This window comes from Neophocaena asiaeorientalis, unplaced genomic scaffold, assembly GCF_003031525.2.
Source record: "Neophocaena asiaeorientalis asiaeorientalis breed wild unplaced genomic scaffold, Neophocaena_asiaeorientalis_V1.1 scaffold648, whole genome shotgun sequence".
NCBI lineage: Eukaryota > Metazoa > Chordata > Mammalia > Artiodactyla > Phocoenidae > Neophocaena > Neophocaena asiaeorientalis.
The window spans coordinates 6,327,482-6,354,963 of record NW_020172781.1 but is presented as its reverse complement, the minus strand read 5'-3'; the positions used below and the strand labels follow the sequence as shown (position 1 = coordinate 6,354,963).

Below are 27,482 nucleotides of genomic sequence, written 5' to 3'. Positions count from 1 at the left end.
AGCTCACAGCTGCAACAGCTCACAGCTGCAACAGCTCACAGCTGCAACAGCACGGGTGAAGCTCAAATGCGCTATGCACTGTGGTAAGCGGACGAAGCCGATTCCAAAGGTTACCCGCTGCACAAGTCCATTTATATGACTTTTCAGAAAAGGCAAAACTAGGGAAAAGGGACAAAAGAACAGATTAGTGGCTGCCAAGGGTGGGACATGGGGGAGGGGTTGGCCACAAGGGTATGGAGAACTTTTGGGGGTGATGGGAACTGTCCTGTAATTGATGCCAGAGACAGTTTCACAACTATACGTGTCTGTCAAAAACTTACAGAAGTGAACACTAAAAAAAAGTGACATTGGGCTTCCCTGGTGGCACAGTGGTTGAGAGTCCGCCTGCCGATGCAAGGGACACGGGTTCGTGCCACGGTCCGGGAGGATCCCGCGTGCTGCGGAGCGGCTGGGCCCGTGAGCCACGGCCACTGAGCCTGTGCGTCCAGAGCCTGTGCTCCGCAACAGGAGAGGCCACAGCGGTGAGAGGCCCGCATACCGCAAAAAAAAAAAAAATGGAGGGGCCACAGCGGTGAGAGGCCCGCATACCGCAAAAAAAAAAAAAAATGACATTAACTTATACTTATTAAATTATACCTTATATACTTATGTACTTATTAAATTATACCTTATATACTTATATACTTATTAAATTATACCTTATATACTTATATACTTATTAAATTATACCTTAATAAACCTGACTTAAGACAAAAAAGCCCTGCCTGTAGAGCTTGCTTTCATTTGGGAGAAGACAGATGATAAAAAACCAACTAATTAAATTATACCAAACGGGAGTCATTTTAAAGCCATGAGCTTGGATGAGATCACCAAGGAAGTGGGCGTTTAAAGAGGGAGAGAGAAGAGGTGTAGGGACGGGGCACCCTGACTTGGAGCTATCAGGGACCAGCAAAGGACGCTGAGAGGGAGGGCCAGCGGGACAGAAGGAAAACCAGGAGAGCGGAATCCTGGAGCTAAGGAAGGGAGTGATGGCAGGAGGAGGGCAGGACCAGCCCCTGAAGTGCTGCTGAGGGTCAAGTCAGAGGAGACTGGAGAATTGTCCACTGGGCTTGGCAGCATGAAGGGCACTGTGACCTTGACAACTGTCTGCTTAGCGTGGTTTTCAGGGAGAACGGAAGAGGGCGGTGGAGGTAGTGAGGAAAGGCACCAAAGGGAGCAGGGAAACGGGCCTGGCTGGAGGAGGACCTTGGAAGCCCAGGATGCTAAGTGGGTGACAAGTGGGCTAACGGCCGCCCTCCCAGTGGCTTGGCAGGACCAGGGGCACAAACTCCGGTGTGGCAGCCCTCCCCCTCCCCGAACCCCCAGCCTGGGCTAAGGAGCACCCCCAGTGCACTGTTGGCCTTTCCTACCCCGAGACCCCCAGGAACAGCAATGAGTCCCCATCCTGACACAAATCAAAAGGCTCAGCAGGACCCCAAAGCCGGCAAAGTAGGACAAGCCTCCACACTAGCGGGACACAGCCTAAGGGAACATAGCGGGCAGAGGGGCCTGAGGTCTGAGCCTCAGAGCCACCTCCCGCTTTGGAAACATAAAGTTCAAGGGCCAGGCTATCCCAATCGTCAGCCTTCTCAGGCCTGCAGGGGAACAGGGAGGATTCTGCAGACCCAGGCCCCGCAGTCACACACAGCTACCCCTGCATGCTTGCACACGGGCACACTCAAGGGCACACACACCCAACAAACAGCTGCAGAGGCCTCTGCACACAGGTGTGCCCATCTACACCCCACGCAGTCACAGCACACTCACCCCAAAAGAGGCCAGTCCCAGGCACGCACCCAGCTCCCAGCCACCCAGCCGGCCCAGACCCCCACTGAGAGAGGCCCCCAGCCCTGCCTGGACCGCTCCTAGCCCATCTTCAAGGTGGCCCCAGTCCCAGCCTCACCGCAGGTCTCTGCTCCCACCTGGTGGCCATCTGAGGAACCAGAGGAGACTCGGCCAAAGACAGAACGCAGCTGTGGGTGTGGGAGGCGGCGTGACTTGAGGGGGACCCACGCCCACCGCAGGGTTACAGGGGCTTAGGGGGATCACGGGACTCAAGTTCCTCCTACCAGGGTGGGTCCCAATCCCCGCACTTTTAGGCTCTCTGACCCAGGCCGTCTGGCAGACGCCGCCATCGAGGACGGTCACAGTCGTGAGAAGTGGGCTTGCGGAGAGGCCTGTGACGGACACCCCTCCCAGGGGCCCCCAAGGAACCAGAGCAGGCGCTCGGGGCCTTGGGCTGCAGTAACAGAAGCACAGCCTCCCTGGCAAAGGAGGGGCGAGTGCAGCGTCGCCCTTGCAAGCCCCTGGCCAACAGCCAGGCTGAGGAGGGGCCTGGAGGGTGACCTAAGGGTGGGGGGGCGTCCAAAAGAAGAGGAGCCCCGGGGAGGGGGTGCAGGGCCACTGTTCCCTTTTTAATGGACTTAGCATCATTCGGGAGCTAGGAATGGCTTTGTCCCACAGGACGCCAAAGGGTAAGGTGCAGCTTTTCATCCTCCATTGACAGATGAGAACGCCCCGGCCAGAGAGGTGTCCTGATCTCCCCAAGGTACCTGCGGTCTGTTGAACCTTCCCACCAAGCCCTCAGAATGGAGCACAGATAAGACTTTTGACCTCCGAGGGGTCTCCCTGCCTCCACTTTTGTCCGCCTCTACCTAACCTCCACTGAGCAGCCAGGAGGGTCCTTTTACAGCGTCAGACCACATCACTGCTCTGCTGGAAATCTCCATCATGCTCAGAGTAGAAGCGGAGTCACTATGACCGTGCATGAGGCCTGGCACGACCCGTCCCCGCTCCTCCTGACCTCCACCTTGCTGTCTCCTCCACACGTTTCTCTTTGTCACGTTGGGCCCGTCTTCCCCCAAGAGGATGAGAGCTCCACGAAGGCAGATTTATCTGCCCACCTTCTTCCCTGCTCCTCCCTCCAAGCCTGGCATACGGGACCCTCAATCGATACCTCAATCAGGAGCCACTGAGTGAATGGAGGGGATGGGGTGTAAATGACTCGGCTGTAGCTGCAGACCTCTCCACGAGGTGGCGCTGACAGGTTTTCTTTGCTTTGACTGTCGTCTTAACAAAAAACGGGCCATTTGACACTCCACAGGGAAAAGTAAGTAAAGGCAGAACCGAGGCTTCTGTTTCCCCGTCCACATGGGTGTCTGGGACTCCCGCAGGTCCAGCATGGGGCTCAGAGCACAGAGGGGCCGGCAGCCTGGGTTTCACCCCAGCTCGTCTGGCAGCTGGCCCAGCTTCTCGTCCATGGAACGGGGCTGGTCGTGGTCCCTGTCCTGTCAGGTGGGCCCGAGAATTGATGGAGATGCACACGAAGGTGCTTGCAGCGGTGCCTGGTACACAGCTGATAGTCAATACGTTCTCTCTTATTATTACTGTCTTTCACACTCCTGTTGCTGTTTCTATCAGTTACTCATCCTTCCCCTCTAAGGAGGGGGTTCATGTGGTCCCCAAGGCTACCCAATGCCCACGGTGCCCCAGAATCCATGTCTGCAGGATGCTGCCCACAGACACATCTGCAGGGGGCTTTGGCTGCCCTGCTCTCCCCTGAGATGCAGAGGGACCCCTCCACCCCACCCCTCTTGCGCAGTCCCCCAGCCCTGGCCCCATGGTGCCCCCTCACCTTGGCTGCAGAGGGCGCCGTGGGTCCCTGGGGCTGAAGGACGATCAGGTCGGGCCCAGCGCAGGTGTGCAGCAGCCGAGCCCGGTGGCGGTGCAGAAGCGTGTTCAGCACACTGGACTCGTTGACACTGACCAGGGAGGCCAGGTCCTCGGCCTGGTCCAGCTCGGGCGGATTGGCCTGTGAACCATCACACAGTGTCCTCTGGCCTCCTGCCCCCCAGGCCCCCAAACACACACACACAGCCCTGGTGACCCTGTCCCTGGAGAGCTCTGTGCCAAAGACCAGAACAGAACACAAGGACTCTGGAGAGAGTGAGGAAACCCTACAAATGAAACAAGGGCACCTCTTCTCCTTTGCTCTTTGTGCAGCCGCCCCCTCCCCGCGTGGTCCTTCCTCCCTGTGCTCGTGGCACTGGGAGGGGGGATGCTCTCAGGACGACAGAGCAAGACTCCAGCACCTTCTGTCTCTCAAACACGAAAGACGGGTGGTGCTCTAGAGGAAGTGTCCTCTGCTGTTTCCTCCTCTTCTGGGTCTTGTCAGGGAGCTCTGCGTGTGCTCTGTGACACTGAGGCTGGAGGCCAATGCCCTAACCGCCCCATTTCTGACAGCCCATCATACACTGATCGCTTGGAAATATGCCCAAACCCTTCTAGAAGCAAGGGATGACTGCAGCTCTCCTTAGGGCATCCACTCTAAAAACCTTCCTACCATTCTTTCCAGCTTCAGGGAGTTTTTGGGGCCTAATGCTCTGGTGTTTGGGTCAACCCTCAGCTCTTTCATGGGTCAGTTTTTCTTCTGAGGACACTGGCCTTCTGCAAACTCCCAGCACTGGTGGGAGTAGAGGCCCCGGGGTGGGCAGAGAAGGAGCAAAGAGGGAAGAAGATGAACGAGGCCCACATGGAACTCCTGGAGGAAACTCCTTCTCAATTAGTAGGCTGTGAGGGGTGGAAAAGGATCAGGATAGGACCTTTTACTTCTATCATTAGACTTCAACTTATCCGCAGATAGATTCATGGTGTAGTGCAAAAATTATGCAAAACAACCAAAAAAACAAAAGGTTGATGCCCAAAAGGTAGGCCACTGGAACCTATGCGATGGTTAATGGCAAACTGCTCATCCGGCTCTGAATTCCCTGGCAGCCAGGGTGAAAAAGGAAGCATGCTTTGTAGCATGATTTGCAAAGTCCATAAAAAGGAAAACAATCACTTTCTCAGATCAAGCAGAACTCCCAGTCCCAAGACCTGACAAACACATCTCTTAACGTGTCCTCATAAAGGGGACACCATGGGACAGAGTAACGAGCCCTTAACAATATACCTCCAGCAGAGTAATGGCTTCAATGGTGATCGTCCCTGTAATCCCCCCAGGGCATCAAGCCGAAGTATTATGTGCAGTCCAACACAAGGAAATCTCTCCCAGGGGTGGGGAAGGAGGGTGCAGAGCAGGCCGGGAGGGGGCAGGGGGCTCACCCGATGGACGTGATCCTCATCCACCTCAGTGATGCTTTTGTCCGCATCAATGCACAGTCGCACCCTTCCTGCCGGCAGGTCGGCTGTTCCCTCGTCTGGCTTCAGCACCTGGAGAGAAAAAGAGGAGCAGGGAAGGAGGGGAGGGTAGAAGACAGGGCAGGTGGGGAGGAGATGAAAAGAAAGGAGAAGAGAGATTGATTCTGAGTTGCTGAGCCAGGCCAAGGAGCTGGAGAGATCTGAGACATGTCAGAAATGGGTTAGCGTCACCTCCCCTTGGAGCCTATTTACAGGGAGGGTTCTGAATTGTGACCCCAAACTCTTTGAGGAGAGAAGCTGGGTCTGACTCATTTGGGGCTTTTATCAGCTGGCACAACGCCAGGCACCCAGATGGTTGGGTGCACTGACCCAATGCATATATAGACCTGGGACGGCAGATAATGGCATACAGGCTGCCGGTTTTCTTTCCAGGGCCCATGACAGACATCACTAATCAATCACTCTTCCCAGCCGTGTTCTGAATGGGACTCAGAGTAACTTCTCCGTAGCGTTTGGTCACTAGCCCCAAATCACCAGCAAAAGATGAAATGAAATGAAACCCACTGAAATGAAATCCATTTGCCCACTTGCACTAGACTCCAAGTTCCTTGAGCAACACTGTAGGAACCAAACAATGCTTGCTGCTTTAATGAATTAGTTAAATTAATTAATTACCAAGGAACAAATGCCTTTGAAAACAGCACCCAACAGACCAGCTGCCAAGGGTGAAATGACATCTACCTATTCCCACCCCAAAGCCACATATCCCCATCCCAGTCCCAGCTGCCCCTTCCCCCTTCCCCCCCACCCTTTACTCCGCAGACTGTGCTCAGGACCTGGCAAATACAGCTGGCAGCAGCAGGGGCTGTAAGAGGGAGAGGCTTAGCCCCCAGATGTGCTAACACCCCTAATTACCAAGAGTAAATCCATCCTTCTGAACCAGCCAGACTTTCTCCGCCTCATACCATCTGTCCTCAGGAGCCTGAGGGCAAAGATCGCATAAATTAGACCAAGATGACGCTGCCCTCCCCCAACCCCCGTGTGAGGGGCAGACCCCTTACGTGGGCACTTCTCACAGTGCGTCTGGGACCAGCGAAATCAGAATCTCCCGGTACCGGTGAGGGTGCTCATTTAAATGCAGAAGCCACAGCCCCACCCCAGCTCTCTGGACGGTAAGCTCCAAGGTGGGGACCGGGAACCTGCACTTCAAGCCGTCTGCTGTTCACCAGCACGAAGAACTGCTGTGTGACATGTCAAGCTCAGGCTCGAGAGGTGTGGTGGTTCCCTCACTGCGGAGAATCTCACCCCGGGACAGGTGCTGCGGGGTCCTCAAGACCCCCGCTTGTGGTCGGGGGAGTGCCTGTTCCCTTCTCTAGGCTGGCCATGCCCTCCACTCCCGATCCGTCTCCTGTCCCTGCCTTTCCCACCCCTCCTCCTCTGGCCTGCCCCTCCCCGCCCCCGGGGCCACAGCCCCCTCACCTGGTCTGAGACTCCGCTCTGGCCTCCTCTGCTCCCCTCCTGCAGGGCTGGCCCCTCTTGGCTCTCCTGACTCTGAGGCCTTTCCACATGGTTCTCCAGGGCAGGCTGTCCGGGTCCTTGCGGCTCCATCTCCAGGGCCCCAGCCCCATCACTGGCTCTAGCGCAGGAGTCCTCTGCTTTCTGCCCTCTGCGCTCAGGCTGGTCTTCCTTCCCAGCTGTAACTGGGGTCTCTCCATGTGCATCCACCTCCTTGGGGGCTTCAGAGTCCTTCTCTGTTTTACTCGCGGCTTTATCTGCCTCCCCAGACTCGCTCTGAGGTTGTCCCACCGGTTTCATCTTCCCCTGGGGCTCACCTGCCTTTCCAGCCATGCTCCGAGGCTCGCCTGCTTTCTCCATCGCTCCAGGAGCTTCCCCCACATTCCCCTGTACTGTGCCCGTCTTCTCCACCTCTGTCTGAGGTCCGTCTGTCTTGTCCGCCTTACTTAGGAGCACACCTTCTTTGTCCTTCTTACTCTGGGGACCGTCCCACTTGCTCCTTCTGCCCAGGGAACCTCCCCACTTTCTCACCTGGGCTTGGGCCCCAGCCCACTTCCCTTCACCTGCTGCAACCTTAGAGAAATTCCACTTTGCCCCCTTTTTGGGGGGGTCCCCTCTCCCTTTCTCCGCTGCCCCCAGCTGCCCCCCCTCACCCAGCCCCTCCCTGCCCTGGGGCTCACCCCCTTTCGTCCCTTTGGTCTGGGGGGCCCCGCCCCCTTTCCCCATTGTGCCTTGATCCTTCTCGCCTTTGGTCAGTAGCACAGTTCCTGGGTTCCCAAGATCCCCAGTCTGGGTCAACTCAGCCTTCAGAGCTGCATCCTTGGTGCTGGCCTGGGGGCCACAAGGAGTCCCTGGGGTCTCCCCCTCTTTTTCCCCTCCAGGGTCTGTGGCTGGGGTCTTGCAAGCGGGGCCATCCCGGGGCTGGGTCCTCTGCTCTGGCTTGGCTGAGTCCGGGTCCAGCTTGGCCACCATCAGCAACACATCGCCCCTCCTTATCCCTCTCTTGAAGGGCAGGCTTTTTCTGGCTGGTGTCACACTGGGGCCCGACTCCTGGGGCTTCTCGCCATTGATACTGGTCATCAGCTCCGGGTCCATGGTGCCGGCCCCCTCACTCTTCTTGCCCAGAATGTCTGAGCTCTGAGGAGAGCTCGACTGGTCGTCCTGGGAGATGTGCTGGCTTCCAGATTTGGTGCCACTGTTGGGTTGGCTGGTGAAAATCTCTGGGGTCTAGAAGAGACACCACAACCATACTTAGCTGCTTGCTGACCAGACAGCTTTGTCATTCACTCATTCATTCACTCATTTGTTCAGCCAGCCATTAATTCATCCAAAGACCCTCAAGCATCTGCGGGCAATGGGCCAAACCCCAGCACCCTACACCCTAGGCTTTGGCTCAGAACCTCAAGGCCAAGTGACATTATGAAAGGAGAGTGGACTTTGGAGCCCAACAGACCCAAATTCACTTCCGAACTCTGCCACTCACTAGCTGTGTGGCCTTAGATAAATTACTTCCCCTCGGGACTTCCCTGGTGGTCCAGTGGTTAAGACTCCGCGCTTCCACTGCTGGGGACACAGGTTCGATCCCTGGTCGGGGAACTAAGATCCCACATGCCGTGCAGCACAGCCAAAACAAAACAAACCACACAAAAAAACTTCCCCTCTCTGAGTCAGTTTCCTTACCAATAAAATGAGAAGCATAATGTCCTACCTCACCAGGTGGGCGTGAGGCTTCCCAGCAGCATATGGAAGCTGAGCCCAGCACCTAGTACGTCCTCAGTAACAGGAGCTATTACTGCTGCCGTCACTGGTGCTGTTGTCACTGTTCTCACTATTATTTATGCCTGATTCTTCCCGCTGGGCCAGGAAGGGATGGGGAAAGGACATGGAGCCTGTCATCGGAGGACCTGTTCTAGTCTTGGCTCCGATGCTTTCCAGCTCGGTGACCTTGGACGACATCACCTATCCTGTCTGAGCTTTGGTTTTCCCTCAGTGCAGGCAGATACCACCTGACCATCCAGACTTTTTTGTAGGCTGAGATGTGGAAATTGCAGAGAACTGAACAAAGTGATGTGCTGCTACTTTCGCTATCCTGGTCCCCAGACCACACCTGCACACCAGGTGAGGGCTCTGGATCTGCCCTGAGGTCTTCCACTTTTGCTTGGCCGAGACATCTGGGTACCCGACACTCAGGGGTCTCCACTGCCTGTTCCTCTCCCATGTCTTTCTACTGCCTCGTGATGTCGGCCCCGCCCTGCCCTCCATCCTTAAACCAGCCTGGCTGTGGCCTGAACTGCTCACAGAGCCAGCTTCGCCTCTGCCTCTGCAGAAGGAGACCACGGGGGGAGTTCTACCCTGATGCCTGGCCGCGCCATCTGCCCTAGCCTGGGTTCTGCCACTTTGGACCCTGCTAACACCAGCCTCCCACACACTTGTGCCTGAGCATCTGGGGTTCTCATCCTTTTGCATCCAGAACAGTCCCAGGATTGCGTTGATTCCACCTGCAAAGCTTCACACCTGAGTCTCCTTTCCCAAACCCAGGTCCACTCTCTCTCACCTGGGCCACGGCCACAGCCGCTGAGCTAATGTCCTGTCGATTTGCTGCCAGTCATTTAAAACCTCATCAAAAGATTCTGGAAGCTGCCCAGAGCCTCCAGGAAAGCCATTCAACACAGCCACCTGCCATTCAAAGTTCTTGAAGAGGAGCCCCCACCTCCATCTGGTCTCACTGTCCCTGCTCGTCTCCATGCTTCAGCCACGCCTGGCATCTCCTGCCGCACCTGACGCTTCCCGGCTTCCCAGTTTCCCAGCTTCCCAGCTTCCCAGCTTTTGTTCACGTTGAGCTTGCTGCCCGGAACGCCCACTGCCCTCTCCACTCGTCCACATTCTACTCGTATTTCTATACCCAGCTCAAACGCCCCCTCCTCCACAAACCCGCACCTGAAGACCTCAACCAGAAACCGCCTCACAGACCCCCCTGAGTCCCAGAGCCCTGTCTGTTCGTGCACTGTCTGCACCATGACCACCTGCTGCATCCCGTTCTAGCTCTGATCTGTGCTGCTCTCCTGTTTTAGGTGATGGATGCCTCCAGAGCACAGTCTCCATCTTCATCTTTGTAAAAATGACAATAATAATAATAATGGCTATTATTTATAGATCTTGCAATGGGCCCTCCATCGCCATAATGCAATATCCTTCTTAACCTAATAAAGAACCCAATGAAGTAGGTTCTGAACTTCTCCCCATCCTACAGATAAGGGAGCAAGCACAGAGATGTAGGGGGCCCAAGAGACAAACCCAGAATGGAAAGTCACACAGGCCTCTCTGAGTCTGAAGCCAGTGCCCTTAACTGTTGAGTACTGACAGCGTTGCTTGTCTTCCTGGGACTCGCTGGAATCTCCTGGGAGCTTTAAAAAATTCTATCGCTTCGGCTCCACTCCCAGAGAGTCTGCTGCAGCTGGTCTGGGTGGTGGCCCCCAGGTGACTGCAACATGCAACTGGGGCTGAGAACGCCAGAGCCCGGCAGCTCAGTCTGACCTCCTGGGACCAGGCAGGACACCACCTTCCAAAGGGAATTGGCTGCAGCTGGCAAATCTCACCACTGTCCACACCATTTTGAACAGTGAGTCAGTGCCTTATTTTTAACCAAACCCCCGTAGAGGAGACAGTAACACAGGGGTGGGCCAAGCAAGACAACCCATCCCAACCTCCCTCCCCTCTACTATGTGTACTCTCTTCCTTCAGATTTTCTCAGTCACCAAAACCCTCAGATCCCACCTGCAGCCTTCTCAGTACAAGGGGGAAGAAGAGCATCTAGAATCACTGGGGCTGAGAGGAAACTCACAGCCCAGCCATTTCACAGATGCACAAACTAAGGCCAAGAGAGGGGATGGGATTTGGCCTGGAACACACAGAGTGGTGGGGCCAGAGCTAGAACCCAATTCTCCTGACATCCGATATGGATCTCTTTCTGCCCCTATGTTATTCCAGTCTCTCCCCATCCCTCACTGGCTGGGTGGCCTTAGGAAAACCAAGTCACTCCCAGAGCCTCGTCTTCCACTCCTGCAAAATGGTGATGGATTCTAATGGCTCCCTGCAAGGATTATATGAGGCTCCAATGAAATGGCTGTGTTGGGGCGAGGAAAGAGAGGCCAAAGTTATTTAGTGATCGGGGCAAGAAAATTAAACTGACAGGACCCAGCAAGGGCTTGCTGCCTCGCAGGAGCATGTCCTGAGGCTGCCCTGCTCCAGCCCTGGGAACATCTTGGCCCATGGTCCAGACACCTGTCGTCGTCTGAGGCCTGTCCATCATACTCAGTCTCCACCCCTGCCCTGCAGTGACAGCTTCCCCCCGTCCTCTGCTTAGCTCTGCTTCTCAACTTGTGCGCAGCAAAGCCAGCGCAGCCTGCAGGCTCCTGGGACCCTTTCCTCCCCAGGCCTCTGTGGCTGCCACACCAGCCACCTCACTCCCCAGACTGGCCCTTTCCCAGGCAGCTTGCCAGAGCAGAGGACACACAGCCTCCGGCCCTGGTCTGCCTCTATCTGGCCTCATGACCTTGAGCAAGAGCCTCCAGCTCTGCTAAGTGGGTATAATCCCATCCACCCCCTTGCTGTACAGGCTACCAAGTGAGCCCCTGAGCAGGCAGCGAATCTTGTCCAGTGATAAACGGCACACAGTAACACTGCATCACGACCTAACAGCAGTCTGTGGGGGTGGACTTTGGCCCCCACTTTCGCTGCGTCAGCCAGGGCTCGGGACAGAGCCTGCCCTCCCTGTCACCACCCCCACAAAGGCTCAGCAGCGGGGTTTCAGCAGCTGCCCGCCGTTCGGTTGCTAGAGGACTTCGCCGACGCATCAGAGTCACTGTGACTGGACAGGTGCAGCCACGTGGGGGACCAGCCAGGCAGACAACAGCTGAAGGGGCGTGGGAGGCAAAGCCAGGGTGGCCACTGGGCTCAAGCCAACTCCAGGCCCTGAGGCCACCAGATCTCTCAGCCCAATCGCTGCAGCATCCACCCACCCTCAAGAGGGCGTAGCAGAGACGCAAGGAGATACCCTTTCTGCTAACACTGTGATATGCCCAAGGTGCAAGCACCCCAAGCCTGCCTCCCTGGTGTCCAGTCTCATCATCCTGCCAGGGTTCCCGGGCTGAAGAGCTGGGGGACAGGAGGGAGGCAGCACTGGCCACCATCAGGGACCAATCTGCAGGTCCTTAAAGCACAGGGACTGCACCTCATCCACCTACTGCTTCCAGCCAGCAGTGCTGTTCAGAGCATGTAAGTGGACACCAACCAGTCAGAAGGGACGCCAGCTGGAGCAGGGCCCTGAGGTCCCTTCTGGGCCAAGCAGTAAGCCTTTAATCATTGGCTGTGGCCACTCTGAGGGACTCAGGAAAGGGGCCTAGGTGAGCATGGCAGCTGGGGGGCACTTGGGGTACTTGGGGCCATGGCCATTTACCACCTGCTATGGAAGGCTTTCAGAATTTTAACAACCAATACAGCGATAATCAGAGAATACCACCTGAACATCTTTTCTGCTTAAATGAAAGCAAACTCTCTATACATCCTCAGTTAATATTTAGGTTTCCCTTTCTACAGAAATAGTGGCAAAATGATCCCCTCGTACATCAACTGTTACCATGCATTCACTCAGTGAACAAAAATTTCTGAGCGTTCACTACGGGTCAAGTTCCATGAGAGCTGCTCCAGATACAGAGTCGAATGAGAGGGAGAGTTGTTGCTGTTAAGGAATGCCTAGTCAAATAAGGCACATGACCCACGAATTACTATGCTGACCACAATTAAGACAGGCATAGAGGGTGGAGTGGGAATTCAAGGAAGGCAATGGGAGAGCTTTCCAGAGATGTACCATTTGAGTTGGGTTTTGACAGAGGTGTAGGAGTTTAACAGATCAAGCTGAAGTGGGGACTGCAGGAACAAAAGCTGGCAAGTGACTCAAAGGATGCTCACAGGACAGGATGGTGGGTATTTTTTAAATTATTTATTTAGGCTGTGCCAGGTCTTCATTGCAGCATGTGGGATCTTTAGTTGCAGCATGCACGTGTGATCTAGTCCCTGACCAGGGATTGAACCCGGGCCCCCCTGCAGTGCGAGTGCAGCGTCTTAGCCACCGGACCACCAGGGAAGTTCCCAGAATGGTAGGTATTGAAAGTCACCTGGTCCCCTTCCTGTGGGGCCACTTACCTCTCGTTCCGGGGAGGCAAGCACTGCCTGTTTCCTCCGTCTTGCTTCCTTCGACTCTTTCTCAGTCTCCCGGACCAGTTGCCTAATGAAGCCCCCTGGGATGACAGAGAAGAGGGGAGGGGGCGAGGATGGTGGAGGGCTCCTGTCCTCTTCCCGAATCTGTTTTGCAGAAGCAAGGAAGGAGAAAGCTCAGTGAATGAACCAGTGGAGGCAAGCTGCCCTTTAAAGAATCTGCCACAGAGCCAGGGAGGCGCCCGAAGAGGACGTACACGACCAAGCTCGCGTACAAGAGGCCACTGCAAAGCAGGAGAGGCTCGGCGAGGCTCTGGGAAGCCTCGAGACAGCACATGAAAATGGAATGCACGAGCTTCAGAGGTTACTCCAGTTGGTGCGATCTCTGCCTGGACCCAGTTGCCTCATAATACGAATTTGCATGAACAAGGCCACTGGTTCCCTTCCCTGGTGTGGGACAGACCCATCTCTGGGAAGACCTGTTTCAGAAGGAGCTTTTCCAGGTTTCCAGAAGGGGATGGATCACAGGGAATCATCCACACTCTCCTGTCCCATCTCATCTTGTAGTTAATAGATTAAGCAATTAATTCATCGTTTTAATCACTTTCTGTGCCAGGAGCATGGTAAGGGAGGGAAGGGCGGGAAACCACGGTTTATGTAAGGATCCAGCCCTATGGCTATAGCCTGCTCCGCTGACCCAGTGCCATGACTTCTTGGTCCTTAAGCCAGAATCTGGACAGCCAGGGGCTCTCCAATACTGGGCTTTAAAGCCTGCATTTTACCCCAGAAATGTGGTCTAAGCCAGCTAGCTGGACTTGGATTGCGGCTGAGACTCGCCACAGAGACCTTGGAGGCCGAGACCTGGGCCTGGCTGTGACCGACTGGGGTGCGTCTTTAACCAGCATCACTGTGACTGCTCGGGAGTTTAAAAAAGAGAAAAATCTCCAGCACTTCTTATGGCAGAGCTACACACTGGTTTAAAATAAGCTCCTTATCAAGGTCCTCTTCAAGAGGGTGGCAGAGACTTGATCTCTGCAGCCCTGCTGATAAAAGGGAATCTAAAGGAGACAGGAAAGGCCAGGAGACAAAGCAGAGGCCAGGAGATAAGGCAGACTTCTGCCTAGGAAGAGAGAAGCCAGAGACACACGGAGAGTGGGCTCACGTTTACACCACGCTCACGTGGACTGAAACCTGAGAGTGAAAGGCACACTCAGCAGGTGTGAACCTCCACTCCCCCCAGCATTATTCTATGCTACACCCAGATCAGTCTGGGAGGGGCACTGGCAGCCAGAAAGAAGCTTCTCGACCACCCCACCCTTCAGCCTCCAATTCATTACATCCTGTCCACAGGGTGGGATGAGGTGAGGAGGAGATAACAAGCATCAAAGAAAGAGGCGGCCCTTCATGGAATCTTATGAGAAACACAAAAGGGAAAAGCAGAATCACTGGGAAGAAGGGCCTGTTTCCAGTTCTCCATGGTGACAGAAGGCAAGGACCTCAGAAACCCATCCCCATGGCTTAAACCTGGCAGCCAACAGCCCTGCCTCTGCCCCCTCACACCCCGCTTCCCCACCCATACTTCTCCCACACAACCCTCATGCTCATCAGAGCTGCCATGAGGATGGAGACTGGACAGCTGGTCCACCCTTGTTCCCCCACCACCTACTGCGGAACAGACGGAGACCAGGCAGCCATGGGAGGAGTCAAGGGCATGGTCACTAATGCCTGGCTGGGTTGGAAAGGCCATGGCTAACCGAGGCCGAAGACCGAAGCGGGACTGGACATGCCCCAGGGAGGCTCTGAATGTCAGAATCCCTGCCCCAGGTGGCCCCAGGTGGGAGGAGGCAGCCTGGGCCACTGGGGCCATGACTTGTCCTTGGAGGGTCCAGTTGGCCCATGTGGCTGCAGCCCGAGCCCTGACTGTTACTTTCCTTCTGCTCCCACAGGGCGAGGCGTGATGAGATGGCCATGCTGAGGCAGTAGTACCAGGACCGTGAGATGAGACGAGGCGAGATGAGATGAGATGAGATGAGATGAGATGAGATGGGATGGGATGAAGCTCTCTGCTGGGCAGCACGGAATACGGCTTTATGGACACATGCAGCGCATGGGGTGATGGACACGAGACTGACCCACGGAGACACAGAGGGGAGAGAAGAGAGGGACAGGTTAGCTCGTGGGTACTGCCCAGATCTAACCCCCACCAATGCCACGAACCAAGACCACAAAGCCGGGCACAACTCACTGTCAGTTACATCTGGGAGGAATGCGGTCAGCAGGGAGCTCCTGGCCATGGAGTGGACAGTGCCCTGATATCCTTGCCCCCGACCCCGCACTTTAACGTTCTCTTGATGTACACAGTCAGAAAAGTACATACTAGTAAGTGTATAGCTCAGTGGCTCTCACATAAAGAACACAACTATATAACTAGCACCCTGACCAAATTAAAACTATTAAACTTTTAAAATAAAAACATGATTTTATTTAAAAGTATACTGAATTTAATTAAAATTTTAATCTTAATTAAAATTATAACAATTTTAATTAAAATTATTAAAAGTACATTTGAATTTAATTCGAAATATTCTTTTACTTATGAATGTTATAGTATATAAATATTGTAAACATATTATATAAATATTATAAATAAAATAAAAAACAGGCTAATCTAATCTAATCTATAGTGATGGAGGTGGGAGCACCACGAGTGGAAATTTCTAAGGCAATGGAAATGTCCCGAATCTTGATGCGAGTTGTGAAATGTGAAATAAAATGGAGTCACTTATGTCAGGGGTTTTACAATGGGGCCGGCAGGCCATCAAGGAGGGGGACCTTACACACATCCTCCCCAGGTGCAACCACGAACTTCGGAACTGGTCCAAACCACAAAGATTCCAAGGACTCTGCAAGAACACCTGAGATTTGTCCCAGTGAGGAACTTTTACTTCCCTCTAGTGATGGCCTTAGCGCTCAATCACGTTAATCGAAGGCCAACTTCGACCTCCAACTCCAATTAAAATTCTTTGTAATGCAAACCTCCCCCCCATTTGCCTTTAAAAGCCTCTGAGTTTGACTCCCTAGCAGGACACTGTTTACGTTGCTACCGAAATCTGTGTGCCCGAATTACAATTCTTTAATCCCAAATAAAATTTGTGTTGGATTACTGCCTTCTAAGTTTATTTAGGCTGACAGAGTGCTGGTTATGCTAGTAGAGCACATGTAAAAATTCATCCAGCTGTACAATTAAGCTTGGAAATTTTACTGTATTAAATCATATCTCAATTCAAAAAATAGAACATTACCGGCCCCTTGACCATCCCTCATGCCCCCTTCCCGTAACTATTCCCCTGAGGACAGCCACTCTCCTGATTTCTAAAACCACAGAAGAGTGTGTGTTTCTTTTGTGAGGTAGCAGTTGGCTCCACGGTTTGACCGTGAAAATGAGGAAAGGGTAGGACACCTTGACTGTTAATTGACCCAGAGCTTTGGGGAAAAGATTAAGCATTTTTAGCATCATTTTGAAAGCCTTAACAAACATACATAACTTTTGACCTAGAAAGTCCTCTTCTGGAAAACAAATTTGAGGAAGTGATCCTCAACCAGAAAATGTCACCACTGTGTTGCTTGTACGACTAAAAAACCTAAGTCTCCGATAACTAGAGAAGTTGAATAAATTAGAGCACATCGGACTTAAAGGAATAGTTTGAACCCACCGAAAAGGATGCTTAGCAAACATTTTAAAACAGCTTTATTCATCCCACCGCAGATCTAGAAGGCCAGGGTCTGTACAAACCTGCTCAAGAGAGTTTTCTGGTCTCCTTTATTCGCGTACTATAAATAGAAATGTTGGGGGGGAATGTAAATTAGCAAGCCCAAAGTGGAAAAAAACCTGTCAGCCTCATATCCAGGTGTCAGTAATAAAAGATGAAATTGTTAAAGTAAAAATAAAAAACTGCTTTCTCTGAGGTATAATTTCTATGCCAGCCGTAAGCTTCACCCATTGTGAGCATACACTTTGATGCTTTTTGATAAATTTACAGTTTTTAAAATAAATTTATAGAGTTTTGCAACCCTCACCAGAATCCCATCACCCCCAAAAGGCCCTTCATGCCTATTTGCCTCCCTAGCTGTTCCCACCCTCAGCCCCAGGCAACCACTAATTTACTTTCTAACTTCTATAGACTGCCTTTTCTGGGCTTCTGATATAAATGGAATCCTAGAGAATGCACTCTTTTACGTGTGTCCTCTTTCATTTCGCATAACGTTTTTGAGGTTTTTCTGCATCGTTGCGCATATCAGCGTTCCACTGTATGGATAAACCACATCCTCTTTAACCATTCACCAGCTGACGGACATTTGGGTTGTTTCCACTTTGGGCCCTGATGAATAATACTGCTATGAATAGTCCTGTAAGCCTTGGTGTGCCCATGTGTTTTCACTTCTCTCAGGGAGATTCACAGGAGGTCGCACTGCTGGGCTGTCCGCTAACTTTATGTTTGACTTTTTTAAGAACTGGCCCAACTGTCTTCCAAAGTGGTTGCAGTCATTTCCCATCCTGCCTGCAGTGTCTCAGGCCCGTTTGGGAAGCATTTGCAATCACACTGGAAGGTGCTCCAATTGGCTTGTGAGGTAAAGGAGGCAGACGGCAACACAGCACATGCGCGCGCACACACACAAGAACTATCCAAAATGGGCAATTAACAAAGCACCCCACAGAAAATGAAGAGCCCGCCTATGTGCCCAGGTTCTGCATCTGCGAATTCAACTAAGCGTGAATCGACAAAACTTGGGGAAAAAAATTCCAGAAAGTTCCAAAAAGCAAAACTTGAATTTGCTGTGCCCTGGCAACTATTTACGTTGTATTTACATTTACACTGTTTTTACATAGCATTTACGTTGTATTTATAACTGCTAACATAGCATTTACAGTGCATTAGAGATGATTTAAAGTATATGAAGGAGGCTGTGCTGGGTTATATGCAAATATTACACCATTTTATATAAGAGACTTGAGCATTCATGGATTTTGGTATCTGTGGAGGGTTCTTGGAACCAATCCCCCAGAGATACCGAGGGACGACTATACAGCAAGATCTTAGTGAAGGGGCTCAAGAGGGGAGGAAGGAGCCTCTTTCTTCCCCCTTCGGCTTTTCCCACTTCTATCTCTGAGCAGGATCCCTCACTGACCCCTCCCAGCCCCCTCCTGGAAGATAACCCCATCCTCAACACTCAGAGTTACCATGGTTCACGAGTTTTCGGAGGTCCCCTTGGCCTGTAAAGAGCTGCTTTCGGGGACTTATCCATAGAAGACGGCTTGGGCAGCGTTCCCGGAAACCCTGCCCTACGCAGAGACAACTACCCATCCCGGAAGCTGATAAGACAAACCTCACGGGGTGGCGCTGAGCTGAACCCATCTCGCCAGACACCACCACGGCCCTCGTTTTCCAACTCCGCGTGGAGCGAGGTCAAGCCACTCCCATCATCTCACGAGAGCCCACTGTGGCCCCCACTTCCCAGCTCCGCGTGGGGCGATGTCGCCCGCTCCCATCATCTCGCGAGATCCCACCGTGACTTCGCTTTTCAACCCCCACGTGAGGTGATGTCAAGTCACTCTCATCATCTCGCGAGAGCCCACTGTGGCCCTCGCTTTCCAACTCCACATGGGGTGCTGTCACATGGCAGTTTGAAACCAGCGAAGGGAGTGTTTACACCACAGAAACTGGCAAATACCACAAAGCAGGGATTTTGCTCCCGGAGCCGGGCGTTAAACACTGACCAGCACAGCGCTGGCTGACACTGCAGCGCTCCTGCAGGGCCTGGCGACGATGAAATCACAAGATCGAAAGCCCCAAGAAGGGATATTTTCGCTCTGATGAGGTCACGTGCCCACGGGAGACCCTTAAAACATGTTCGAGTGAAAACAGCCAAGTCTTTGCCTTAAGAAGAAGGCCCCATAGTGTGGGCTTTCCAGGTTGCAGAGGCACAAGAGGTAAATAAAGCTGGAGAACAAGCAGGAGGCCAGATCTCTGGGGAGAGGGGCTGGGGGAGAGAAGCGGACAGAAGACCCCCTCCCCGCTCATCCCCTTAGGAGACACTGGAGAGGACCCGAGTGACTCACAGCCAGAATTCGCTCTGCTACACGCCTGGGCAGAGGAGCCCCGGTTATGAATAGGCCTGACCTGAGGTTGCTGCCCTGGCCACTGCCCTCCCCGCAACACTTCCCATCTGGCTCAGGCCCGCCCAGGTCAGTGGCTGCTTCCCAAGAATCGCCCTCAGCTTCAAGGCTCTAGGGGGGATCCTGGCTGACGGTCTGGGTTGTCCTCAACCGGGCTGCTGGCAGGCCCAGGGGTCCAGAGCACATGGGGGAAATGAGAGAGCTCAGTCTCGGGCCTTTCCTCCTCCTGTCTTGCCCCTCAAGGGCACTAGGCCAGCCCCACTGACCCAGGGCCAGGAGCCAATCCTACTGGGGTGGCTTTGTCAAGCCTTAATTTAAGCAAGTGTTCTTACCACATTCTCATCCCGGCCTGAAACTCACACCTGCCTCTTCAGCTGCTGTTTTGAGCCCATGAGGAGGCCCCAGATGCTCCGTATTCGTGGGACAAAGTCTCAAGTCTCCCCTCGGAGGTGAGGGAGGCTGGTGAAAGGAAAAGTAACCCCAAAGCCAGGGATGGTTTGAAACAGTTTTCCACGTAGACATGCTGGTCTGAGTGGCCCCACAGGGCCCTCAAGGCTTTCCCTCTCACATCTCAATGTGCAGCCCTAACCCAGCAACTAATCCTCCGATGACTTCACCTGTCTCAGAGAACAAACTCGCAAGTCTTTGTAGTGCCCTACAGGGCCCACGTGGTCCCTGTCCTAACGCCTCTCCCCCTTGCTCCTCCAGTGAGAAGTGACCTGGATGCACCCTTCCACATGCTGTTCCCTCTGGTGTACACGCTTTTCCTTCTGCATGGCTCACATCTTCAGCTCTTTTAAGTCTTTGCTCAGGGTCACCTTCTCAGTGATCCTGCCTTCACCATCCCATTTAAATTGCTGCATAGCTCCAATCCACCTCACCCCACCCTATCCCAGCACTGCCCATCATCTGATCTTACTCTTTTCCCCCCATAGCACTTGATCACTTTCCACCATGCTGTGTGTTCTTTGTTTAGTTTCTGACTCCCCATGCAGAACATGGACCCTAAGAGGTTCAGCATTTCCATCTGTCTTGTCAGCTTATGTGGCCCCCAGAGCCTAGGACAGTGCCTGGCACACACGTCTTTCTCAATATGTATTTGTTGAGTGACTGAATGGATGAATGATTAGGAGCGCGGCTGGGGAGGGGCAGCGCAGGCCGTTGCCAGCAAGTCTACAGCGGGGATTGCTGACGTCCCCTCGTGCTGTCTGCATCTACATCTGTTATCATGGCCCACGTTCGTGTCCTGCCACCACTATTCCCTTGTGGGCGCCCAGGAAGTTCTCTGAGACTGTTTCCTCAGCTGTAAAATGGGAAGAGGACGGCCACATACCCACATGCTTAATCACTGGTAACTGCTTTCAATCTTTTCATTTTCTTTCGACTCCATGGCCAAAGCCGGCCTGGAGGCCCCAGCCCAGGACTCAGAACGGGGTGATTCACCAACATTTAGGGAGAACCTACACTGTGCTGAGCACTGAGATAGAAACCTGACACCTAAACTGCCCCTAGCCCCCTTAAATTCCTATGGGACCTGAAATTTAATTATCTTGAAATCCATTATCACATTTCATTCCCAAGACAGCAACCACATGTGGCGTCACTCCCATAGAGCAGACAAGAGTCTCAGAGAGGTTGAAGCACTTGGCTGAGGTCACCCGGCGAGAAGGTCAAGCTGTTTCCTATCAGGATAGGGGGCAAGTAGGTTTCAACTCACATATCAAGTCTGATAGATGCCTGGTTGTGTCTGGAGTGTTACACGGGAAGGACTCTGAGCTTCTGTCTGAGTGACAGATAAGGCATCCCATGTGACACCTGTGGGGTGCACCCTCCCTTTTCTTGTCTGGAGCCTTCAACCATTTGCCAGGTGAGCAATTTATCATAGCTCCCTGATTCTTCAGAACACGGGCCACTGTCCCCTGGGAGTGTCCTCCTAGACTGCTCTCTGCAGCACAAGGGGACACTTCCCTCCACAAGAGGCTGACCACGGTGAGCACAGCAGGCTTATGCCCTTCAGGGGGCAGACGTCAGTCCTCACATCTGAGCTTGGGCCCCATGCTGCCTGTTGCCAAACCTCTCTGGGCCTCAACTCTCCCATCTGTCAAACGGGAGCTCCAGTCTTTCTTGTCCGCTTCCGGGGGGTGGGGGTGGCGGTGACACTAGCCCTCTGTACACCTGTGTGCCGTTACTGACTTTATTATGATGGCCTTCTGCAGCAGCCCTGTCGCCTACTGATTGACTGAGGTCGAGTCCCAGTCTTTTAAGTTCCTGGACCCAATTCCAACGTGTGTGTGCCAGGGTGTACGTGGGGGGCAGGTCAACTCAGTTCTGACACTATCTCCCCAGACATAAGATTAGATTCCATGAGTAAAGGGCTCAGTCCGACGAGACTGCCCTCCCCCCGCCCCCACTTCAGCCACCAATCCCAAGCTCTGACTGTTACCTGTGCTTCTGACCAACTGGCTATAAATCAGAGGTTCCCACGAGCCCCTCCTTGGGTTAGATCAGTTTGCAGAGTGGCTCACAGAACTCAAAGAAACATTTTACTTACTAGATCACCGGTTTATTATAAAAGGATATAACTCAGGAACAGCCAGATGGAAGAGATGCACAGGGCGAAGTAGGGGGGAAGGGGCTCGAAGCTTCAACGTTCTCTACACGCACCTCTCACCCCCAGTCTCCACGTGTTCACCAACCCAGAAGCACTGCAAACCCCATCTATATATTTGGGACTCACAGCTTTCAAAACCCTTGGAATTTCCTAAGTGTGGAGAGTGATAAAGTTGTCATATATACACTACCATGTATAAAACAGATAACTAATGAGAACCTACTGTGTAGCACAGGGAACTCTACTCACTGATCTGTGGTGACCTAAATGGGAAGGAAATCCAAAAAAGAGGGGATATATGTATATGTATAGCTGATTCACTTTGCTGTACAGCAGAAACTAACACAACAGTGCAAAGTAACTATGCTCGAATAAAAATTAATTTTTTAAAGGTGCCTTTTGTTATGTTAATGAGGTGAATTTTGGAAAGCCAAATATATATGAGATGACCAAATATATATATATATATTTTTTTTTTTTTTTTTCCTTACTAGATTACCAGTTTATTGTAAAAGGATCTAACTCAGGAACAACCATATGGAAGAGATGCATAGGGCAAGGTATGGGGAAAGGGATGCAAAGCTTCCATGCTGTCCCACCCGGCACCTCCCTGTGTACACCAATCCAGAAGCTCTCCAAACCCCATTCTTTTAATTTCACTGAAGCTTCGTTATGTAGACAGGATTAATTGATTCAACCTCAAGTCCCTCTCCCCTTCAAGGGGGTGGGGGGAGGGTGGAAGAGACTGAAAGTTCCAATCCTCTAATTCTGGTTGGTTCCCCTGGCAACCAGCCCCTTCCTTAGAGGCTTTCCAAAAGTCACCTCATTAACACAAATTCAGGTGTGGTTGAAAGGGTTTTGTTATGAATATCAAAAGACCCTCCTATCTGGAAATTCCACAGGTTTTAGAAATTTTGTGCCAGGAATGAGAGACAAAGACCAAATATATATTTTATTACACCTACTCCCTAATACTAAATCTTACTGCTAATAAGGTAAGTACCAGTACAATTATAAAAATGGTAGTGCATTAAATACCATTTTCACCTATCAAATTGGCCACATGGAAAAGTTTGATATTACTCTGTGCTGCTGGCGATACTGGGGAACAGGCAATCTCATACACCTGCTAGTGCAAGTATGAAGGGCAGCAGCTACTGAAATTTTCAATGTATATTTCCTTTGATCCAGCAAGTCCACTTCTGTGGGCAATTCAGAACCCTCTCTAGAATAAGGGTCAGCAAATTATTTACTTTTTTTCCAAAAAGGGAGAAAATAGTTTAAGCTTTGGGCCATGTGGGAGATGACCAAATATATATTTTTGGTCTGAATGACCAAATACGTATTTTTCTTCATAAATCGCAATATTGCACCCAGCCCAATCAAAATCTCCAAATGCTTTGCACATCAGCTGGCTTTGACAGGTCTTCACCTCTCCCCCCACTCGCTTCCTCTCTCCCTAAATCACACTCTGAGTGTTTCTTGAAGAAATAGAAAAATCTTGGCTCCTCCAGCACATTGCCTCTCCGCTCTCCATATCTGTGGTTGCCTCACTGACCCAGGTTGGCCACATGTCCCTTGCCAGCCACCTTACAGCCTGGTGAGATCCTGGACCTTCCAGATGGGCCTCCTGGCCTAGGGATGAGCAATAATATTTCTCTCAAATGCTAGTATCTACTGATCTGTAGTTGGGGGCTGCCTGGAGTATTGTATTGAGAAGGATCCTGAGCTATGGCTGAACTAGCAAGAAAGTGTGTGGTGATCGACTAGCAATGTCTGCCATGGGCGCAGGAATGGTTAGGAGTGGTGCCTGTGCCAAGTATTTGCCGTTTCCAGCCTGGTGCTTCACCTGCCACAGTGAGGCAAGAGGCGGTCAGGCTTTTGCTGGGAGGCTCCCCTGATTGCTCCATCACAGGGCTTTCTACCCCTGCTCCCTCGCTACCTGGAGTTTTGCTGTCTAACACAGCAGCCACTAGCCACATGGGGCTATTTAAATTTAAATTAATTAAAATTAAATGAAAACTTCAGGGGCTTCCCTGGTGGCACAGTGGTTAAGGATCCACCTGCCAATGCAGGGGACACGGGTTTAAGCCCTGGTCCGGGAAGATCCCACGTGCCTCGGAGCAACTAAGCCCATGCACTTCAACTACTGAGCCTGCGCTCTAGAGCTGGTGAGCCACAACTACTGAAGCCCGCGTGCCACAACTACTGAAGCCCGCACACCTAGAGCCGGTGGTCCCAACAAGAGAAGCCACCACAATGAGAAGCCCGTGCACCACAATGAAGAGTAGCCCCTGCTCACCGCAACTAGAGAAAGCCCACGCGCAGCAACAGAGACCCAATGCGGCCAAAAATTAAAAAATAAATAAATTTATTAAAAACCAAACCAAACAAAAAAACCTTCAGCTTTTCAGTTGCACCAGGCACTTTCACATATTCCACACGTGGCTAGTGGCTACCATACTGGACAGCAGAGATACAGAACATTTCCATTATCAAAGAAATTTCTGTTGGACAGAACTAGACTAGATCAGGGTTTTCAATAGGTGGTGATTGTGCTCACCCATGGACATTGGGCAATGCCTGAAGGCATTTTTGGTTGTCACAGCTGGAGACGGGCTGCTACTGGTATCTAGCAGGTAGAGGCCAGGGATGCTGCTAAACATCCTACAATGCTCTGGACAGTCCTCCCACCACAAAGAATTATTCAGTCCCAAATGTCAATAGTGGTGAGGTCAAGAAACCCTGGTCTAGAAGAATCATGTCAAGTGGAGAGGAGCGTTAAGGGGAAAAGAGGGCAAAATAACCTTGCTTCAAACAATAAATAGATGTGATATAGAAAGAATTGAGAAAGTGAGTCAACCCACTGTTGACAGAAGAATAAGAGGAGAAGTCATTCCTGGACCCATCACCACTTAGTGGCTCTGTGACCCCAGGCAAGTCACTAACCCTCTCTGATTCTCAGTTTTCTCCTCGAGAAAACTGGAACAGTATGATGCCCCCTCCTGGATTGTCAATGGATTAAATGAGATAATGAGTTTGAATAGGCTTTGTTATCTGTCCCAGTGGAACAGTGTTGCATAATTGGTTATCTTAGCTCACGTTGTTTATTAGACTAGACTAAATAAACAAGTCTCTGGCAGCAAGGCACCAAGTCCCACTTTCATTTCACTCTGCATGACCTTGGGTCACTTAAGCCTCTGAATCTCACTTCCTGATCTGTAAAATGGGACTAATCACTCATGCCCAAGCTCACAGCAATATCCAGTGTGAAGGAGACATTTAATCCCAGTAAGCAACCATCTCTCTCTCTCAACTTGACAGCTAATCTGGTTGCCCTCCATGAAACTGAAACTCAAACCCCAGCTGGTACCCAAGAAACAGCTGAAAATGCACGCAATCTTTTATGGGCGGAGATGAATTCCCCTGGGACCCCAGACCTTGAAATCCCTGACTCCCTGAGCCTGAGTGCTGGCCGAGTATCTGGTAAATCCACCTCACCGATTCTCTAAGATCTTTCCTTTACTGCCAGAAACTGTACTTCTTCAAAGTAATTAAGTATCAGGGAGAAGCACAGTGTAGAACAGGAAAGGAAAATTACGGAGCTGGGTGAGTCATGACGGGGCCGGGGGAGGTGATTCAGGTGAAGCTGATGTTGGCTCTGGGTCCTTTAGAATGAATGGTGTACGCATGCGCGTGTGTGCGTGTGTGCGTGTGTGTGTGTGTGTGTGTGTGTGTGTGTGCGTGAGAGAGAGAGAGAGAGAGAGAGAGAGCGAGGGAGAGAGCGCGCGAAGGGAAGGGGAGAGACTGACTTCTGCCCTGATGCTTATGAGATATCCCAGCAGCTCTCATCCCAATGATCTTGTTTGTGTAATAAAGTTCATTTTCGTTGAAACTAGAGCTGAGATTTAATCCTTTCGTTTGAGGCTTGGAGGATGATGGTGGAGAAGGTTTTGGGGGTAGGCGTAATAGGAAAAATTGCGTTATTATTCCTAAAATGGGGAGCCCCAGGCTGTTTCCTGAATGCCAAACTGGAAGGCAGGGGCTGTTCTAAGCCCAATGCTGTCACTGCAAATCTGTGTGTCCTTGGGCAAGTAGCTAACCCTCTCTGTGCCTCAGCTGCCCAATCTGTGAACGGGTGAGGCTGGATTTGACAGCATCCGGTGGGGGGGGCCCTCCACTTGCCGACTTTCTCCATTTTTCAAATAATTCAATTTCACATAGCTTAAATATTAAGGATACCGTGAAAAGACATGGAGGAAACTTAAATGCATGTTACTAAATGAAAGGACCCATCTGTAAAGAATATGTACTGTAGACTCCAACTATATAGCATTCTGGAAAAGGCAATACTGTGGAGACAGTAAAACAATCAGTGATTGCCGGGGGGTTGGAGGGAGAAGGGGATGAACAGGCAGAGCACAGACGATTTTTAGAGCAGTGAAACTACTCTACAGGATACCATAATGATGGATACATATCATTATGCATTTTCCAAATCCATAGAATATACACCACCAAGAGTGAACCATCACAGACACTATGGATTTGGTGATAATTACGTGTCAGTAAAGGTTCATCAGTTGTAATAAACATCCCACGCTGGTGGGGAATGTTACCACGGAGGAGGCTGTGAACGTGGGGACGGGGGTGTATGGGTATCTCTATACCTTCCCCTCAATTTTGCTGTGAATCTAAAACTGCTCTAAAAAATAAAAGTTATTAGTTAAAAACATTCAAGGATATGCCATATACCACAGTCGCCACACAGCGACTAACGACCTGCTTAAACCAGCCCATTCAGACAGTCGTTTGTATCTCCTACGTAAACCAGAAGCCGCTGAAGGGCTGTGTCAACAAGGCCTAGAAGGAACCTAGCCCGAGTTCCCATACTTTTGGCCGTGCCGGGAGGTTCTCTCCGGTGTTGGGGCCTTCTCATCTCATCTCACAAAGCCCCCAGAAGCGCTTGGTCTTGCCCCTGGCTGAACACGGGCCTTATGAAATTTTGCAATGATCAGAGCCTAACAGAGGACAGTGCGTGGTTTCCACGTCTGTGATACCGTGAGTTTTGACAAGGTGGGTGCTAAGCAGCAGCCCCCTGGGGTTTTGTCAACGCCCACAGAGGAAAGGCGTTTCTCCAGCTTTGGTGACCACCAGACGTGCCCATCAGGTTTGAAACCTGTGAATTTCCGGGCCCCTTCCCCCCAGGACCGTCCAGGAGTTCTGAGATGGTCCCTGGGAATCTGCATGTTTAACGCGCCCCCTCCCCGCCCCACCCCCGTGAGGCCAGTGGAGGTAATCAACGACCCATCCTTGGAGAAACGCTGCCCTGGATGTTGAATCCTGGTTGCCATCTCCAGGATAGTCTCGCCAAGGCCCTCAGGGATTAGAAGGCGAAACTAAAGCTTAGATCCCGGAAGGGACTGCTCCGAGGTCGCAGAGTCAGCAGAGCCCAAACCTGGCTATTCAAGGTGACCGGGTCTATGTGCAGGTGCCACCAGACATCTGCGCTGGTGACATGCAGCCCCTCCAAAGTCAGGAGACACTCCTTCTCCTCCTCCTCTGTCTCTCTCTCTGTGTCATTATTTTCATCCACAGCCTAAACTACACAGCCCACCCTGGACGTCTCACCCAGATACAGGAGAGCCTGAGTCAGTAGCAAAGACAACCCTGAGGGAACCACGGTCCTGTCAGACACAGGAAGCCCCAGTGGGCCCCTCGGGCCCCCTGAGCTGGTGCACTGAGCGGGCTAGGCATCTGCTCGGCCGGCCGCAGAGTGAAAGCAGCAGT

General features: G+C 52.0%; 1 protein-coding gene across 1 annotated transcript in view; it reads right to left on the bottom strand.

Annotated features, from left to right (window-relative positions):
- Positions 1-27,482, bottom strand: part of MYO18B (myosin XVIIIB) — a 236,926-nt gene that overhangs the window by 209,183 nt on the left and 261 nt on the right. Inside the window, exons 2-8 of the mRNA XM_024741392.1 lie at positions 14,838-15,033; positions 12,895-13,053; positions 6,658-7,920; positions 6,094-6,160; positions 5,994-6,043; positions 5,143-5,250; positions 3,674-3,850 (exon numbers count right to left, since the gene is read on the bottom strand). Coding sequence (XP_024597160.1) covers positions 3,674-3,850; positions 5,143-5,250; positions 5,994-6,043; positions 6,094-6,160; positions 6,658-7,920; positions 12,895-13,053; positions 14,838-15,033 — 2,020 coding nt within the window. The remainder of the gene's footprint in view (positions 1-3,673; positions 3,851-5,142; positions 5,251-5,993; positions 6,044-6,093; positions 6,161-6,657; positions 7,921-12,894; positions 13,054-14,837; positions 15,034-27,482) is intronic.